The following is a 5,761-nucleotide window of genomic DNA, read 5'->3' on the forward strand; positions in this document are numbered from 1 at the left end:
GACGGTTAATATGACGGGCACTATCACTTACCAAATAGAGGACGGTTAATATGACGGGAACTAACACTTACCAAATAGAGGACGGTTAATATGACGGGAACTAACACTTACCAAATAGTGGACGGTTAATATGACGGGCACTATCACTTACCAAATGGAGGACGGTTGATATGACGGGCACTATCACTTACCAAATGGAGGACGGTTAATATGACGGGCACTATCACTTACCAAATAGAGGACGGTTAATATGACGGGCACTATCACTTACCAAATAGAGGACGGTTAATATGACGGGCACTATCACTTACCAAATAGTGGACGGCTTATATGACGGGCACTATCACTTACCAAATAGAGGACGGTTAATATGACGGGCACTAGCACTTACCAAATGGAGGACGGTTAATATGACGGGCACTATCCCTTACCAAATAAAGGACGGTTAATATGACGGGCACTATCCCTTACCAAATAAAGGACGGTTAATATGACGGGCACTATCACTTACCAAATGGAGGACGGTTAATATGACGGGCACTATCCCTTACCAAATAAAGGACGGTTAATATGACGGGAACTATCACTTACCAAATAGAGGACAGCTAATATGACGGGCACTATCACTTACCAAATGGAGGACGGTTAACATGCCGGGCACCAACACTAATCAAATTGAGGACGGTTAATATGCCGATAAGAAAGAAGTAAATGACGTTGGGAGGGGTTTTCTTTTGTTTTTCTATTGCTATTTCAGTCATGTTTTATGTTCGGACGGAGTCTCCCTTTTAATTGTTTAAAATAAGGCTGTCTATGTCGCACGACCACGTCCCCTGTCATCACCCAAGGACTGTGACAAACTCCAGTATGCCGCACGCCTCCTGTCATCGCAGGAATTTTAATATGCTACAGTCCAACGGCCACGCCCCTGCCATCACCCTGACAAACATTTGTCGATTGATGGGTTGTTAGAGCAATGGGATGCCATTCCTTATAATGTTTTTAGTTTTCATTCCCGACTTAAGACACATTAAGGTAAATGCACTTTTGATATCTCATTTAGTGATATTCTATTATTTCCTATTGATAAAATAGAAGATGATATAGGTTGTGTTGTTGTTATTTCTTCAAATCACGCCAGACATTGTGAAAGAACAATGCGTTTCTGTAGTCTCCAAATCTAATACAATGTATTTTATACCGCCTCCCGGCTAATGCAGTGTAACATAATATCGTGCCCACTTTGGCGCTGACCGCATGTACAGCACTGTCGTCTAAGCGACGTGCTAATACGTATTACTGGCTATATAGGGGATACAATATAGACTGAGCCCTGTACAGTATTTATAGAGACTATGTCACAAATAAGACCTACACTGAAGTCCTTACGCAGTTTACACAAACATAGAAACACAATTCTGCAGAATGGCCGCGTTCAAAAGACTTACACAGATGTCAATATATGTAAAAATTGATTTGGTAGATCTCAAATGCTTGATATCATAATTTATTTACTCTTTTACGTCAATAGACTTATGAGCATGTTCCATTTAGCGGAACGTTCCGGTTGTGCCAACTTGGAACGGGTTCGCTAAATGGTACATGACGTTCCAATCACGTTCTGTGCACGCGAAATCCAACATGGCGGACTTGACCATGATTGCGTCAGCGTCCTATACGTTTTTGTCGTTTTTCAACGAGGACGAAGACGATACTGTAGAAACAGTAGCGGCGGTTTGTACAAAAAGAAACGAACGTACCCGAATTCCTTTTTATGTAGAGAATATTGTCAAATATTATGAAGAACAGGAGTTTCATTCACATTTCAGAATGACCAGGAGTTGTTTTGAAATCTTAATATATCTTATTCATGGCACTGGTAAAGTGCCTGTCTATCATGAGCAGGGCCGTAAGCCCATATCTATTGAAAAGCAAGTTTTGGTAACCATATGGTACTTAGCCAATAAAGATTCACACAGAGAGATAGCAGACCGTTTCGATGTCACTGTCAGTAGTATCGCCAGGACTAAGGCCCGAGTCATCATCGCCATAATGGAATTGTTGAAGGAGTTCATCGTCTGGCCAACTGGTAACTAACACACAATCTACCTTTTACGATGCCATCTAATTTCACTTTTGAACTTGATAGAGTATAATAGTTTAAAATTGTCATTTAAATCTACTTACGCGGCACAATACCGCAAAATAGGCTACAGTACATACGTCCTCGTCCTCCAATGCCGTTTCAGTCAATTCAAAACATTGTGGATTGAAAGTTCACAAGAGCAATAACTCCTGCAGGTGCATCCGATTGACACAATTAATTAAAAATTCTTGTCAAACTAAACTTTGATGTATCTATTAACATTTGGCTTATTATTTGGTCTAGGCCATTTTTACCCGAACAATCACCTGAATTTTAATGAATGCTTTTTTACCCAGTTTTTGACAGGACAAGTCACGTAAGATGACAGACATTTCACGTAACATGACAGACACCAGTCATTGACAATCTTGACAGACACTGTTACGTGGAGTATTTTTTACTATTCAACACAAATGGGCATGGAAACAATTAATTCAATATACATGATGCCATAATATTTCACAGCATAACCCCTCGGGGTTCATAATTTTGAAATTACAAACTGACGTAACAAGGACAGATTGTTGGTGTGTCTGTCATGTTCCGTTACGTGTCTACATGTCATATCACATAAAAACAATGTTTATAATGTTTTTCTTGTAAAGCATAACAACGTCGATGAATCTAAAACATATTTAACTGACTTATCTCTTATACAATGCATATTCTACCTTTAAAACGTTTCCAGGCTGCATCAAAACAACATAATATATCCATTAACATAACAGCTGTAAATCTTCACTAATTTCTCCCTCGCGAGATAAAAATGTGGTATAAAAAACGGTTACACGCAATTTCCCAATGTTCTTCTTATTGTTTATCTTTAAAAAAAAATAGGCAAGAACGAGTGATTTTTATGGACAAAATCTGTTCATATCGATTGAGGGCGAAATGTCCATTTTTAGTGACTACAAAATGGCGAGTTCCTGGTTGATAATTAAAAAAAAAATATAGGAACGGTAATAATTATTGAACTGAAACTGTTTTATTTTATTTTTTCGTCAGCATTTCTGTCGACTAGCAAATCTTTTATGTGTGTAGCCCTTAATTTGGTAAAAATATTTAAAGATCAATTTTTGAAATTAAGATAGGTTCAAGACCAAATAATGAGCCATTTCCAGTTTAATTACCTTCAAGTGTTTCGACAGACTTTTCTTGAATCATTTGGCTATCAGCAAAATCGTTAAGGAGGAAAATGACAGTAAATACATTCTGTTGTAAACGGTTTAATATTGTTTTTTTAAAGACTGGCCAAATCCAAAGACTCACTCTCTTCAAATATCTGGTTTTATATTTCAATATACAATATCATCATTTAATTTATTAACAAGTTATTCCTAAATGCCTCAGAGTAAAAAAAAATGGTTTTGGCTAATGATCGTTCCAACGGTGGTTACAAAAACTGTATACATAAACGTTTACGTAGGTGTTGAACATCACTGCTCCAAAAATGTATAAACAGTAGCATCGTCAAACATGTCGAGACGTAAAAAGTATTAATAAGCCAAGACATTTAGAGATCTGAGGTATGTTTGTCTTCTCCCCGTAAAAAAAAAAATTACGGATACTTTTAGACACTTGTGATAAATTTGACACGAAGCGCACTGAAAGTACTATAAATTTTGATCTTTTTTTTCACCTGTTGTCATCTTTTGTTGTGCTTGTTGCCCAAAAACACAATTTACCGGATATAACCTGAAGAGTCAAGTCGTAATCCTTTCAAAGCAATTACAATTCCCACAGTTGGGATCGCTAAAAGGATACGGAACAGCTGAAGTACAGGTTAACACATCATGCATAAAAGATGTACATATATAACGCATTTTGTGTAAATTGTAATCGTAAATCTATCACTGGCGGCCATATTTGATCCAACTTGGTACCCTCAAATGAGACGTTCCCGACGAACCGGTTCGTTCCAGCGGAACGTCGTGTTCCATTTAGCGGAACGTCTGGTTCGTTCCGGAACAACCGGAACGTTCCGCTAAATGGAACACGCTAATAATAAAAGAACGAAACGGGGCGTTCATTTAGCTGAAAAAGTTCCCAGGGAAGTTCTACATGTGTATATATAAACTAAAATACGTCTATATACAGTACACTACGTCTATATACATGACACTACGTCTATATACATGACACTACGTCTATATACATGACACTACGTCTATATACAGTACACTACGTCGATATACAGTACACTACGTTTATATTCAGTACACTACGTCTATGTATAGTACACTACGTTTATATACAGTACACTACGTTTATATACAGTACATTACGTCTATATACAGTACCCTACGTCTATATATAGTACACTACGTTTATATACAGTACACTACGTTTATATACAGTACACTACGTCTATATACAGTACACTACGTCTATATACAGTACACAACGTCTATATACAGTACACAACGTCTATATACAGTACACTACGTCTATATACAGCACATTTAAGCATTGAACTGTTACCAAATGGTAGTATACAGTCGATATGAATACAATTTGGGTGACAGATAAATAGAATGTCGCCCGTTAGGTCGACATGAAATATTTATCTGTCACCCAAATTGTATTCATATCGACTGTATACTACCATTTGGTAACAGTTCAATGCTTATATTTACATTCATAATTTTATCTTATTTACTCTAGCTTAAGACGCGTTTAAATTTGCCGCTTCTCCCATCACTGACGTCATCAAGTTCAAATACCGGAACAGCCGAAATTTCCAGAAGGAATAATATAGTCCCTCATGTCGTTATCAATAGCAATCACATGAAATGTTTTTTGCACAATTTGGCTTTATATTATATTTTATAAACGTTTGTAGATATCTTCAAATTGTTCACATTTGCATAATTTCTGATTGTTTAGAAATAAAGCCGTTTTTCGGCGCAATGATATACGGTTAACATTTAGAAGTGATGCGGCGTTGAACGGGTATTGCACAGGACAGACTCGATTCCTCGGAAACACTTATGTTTCTATCGACTGGATTAACGTTATTTTCAGAGGAATATCATCTCTTAAATTCTAAATGAACTTCGTCTTGACAGTAGGTGAAAACGATTCTAAGGATATTTCATTAGAAACAGAATCCAGTCTAACCGGCCACATCAGTGTCGCTAGGTAACTTATCAGACGATGTTCAACTTCACAGGGGCTCGATTTTAGGCAGGCCTTTGACATCAGTGAATAACCACATAACTATAATTCAGTATGCATACACAACCAGAAACCATGTCGATACTGCCGATTTTTCGCGAGATTTTTTTTTTATAAATGCTGGACTTTAAATGTTGTCGTGTCCAGCATTTCTGACAATTCGACAACGAGCCCCTGTGTGACGACAGTGACAATTTGATTCCTTCATATAGGCCTAGATCAGGAATATAGAGCTTATAATAATTTTGTGTCGAGTCGGTCGACTTCATTTTTTTTATTATTAAATTTTACTCTCATAACCTGCGTTGCTTTTTTGTAGAGGTTTATGTAGATAAATGCTAGCATTCGAAAGCTCTCTAGGCCGAATGTAACTGGGGACCATTGTTTGTAGTATACAGTCTCATGAATACAATTTGGTTTTCTAGCGACATATAGGCA

The 5,761-nt window shown here is 37.3% G+C and overlaps 1 protein-coding gene across 1 annotated transcript; it reads left to right on the forward strand.

The window, feature by feature from the left end:
- The first annotated feature begins 1,641 nt into the window (after positions 1–1,641).
- LOC117332380 lies at positions 1,642–2,097 on the forward strand. The gene has a single exon (XM_033891300.1). The coding sequence runs from the start codon at positions 1,642–1,644 to the stop codon at positions 2,095–2,097; it is 456 nt and encodes a 151-aa protein (XP_033747191.1).
- Positions 2,098–5,761: the final 3,664 nt, after the last annotated feature.

This window comes from Pecten maximus, chromosome 1, assembly GCF_902652985.1.
Source record: "Pecten maximus chromosome 1, xPecMax1.1, whole genome shotgun sequence".
Lineage (NCBI taxonomy): Eukaryota > Metazoa > Mollusca > Bivalvia > Pectinida > Pectinidae > Pecten > Pecten maximus.

Coding starts and splice junctions, on each gene's coding strand:
- LOC117332380 (XM_033891300.1), top strand. CDS start 1,642: ATGGCGGACTTGACCATGATTGCGTCAGCGTCCTATACGTTTTTGTCG.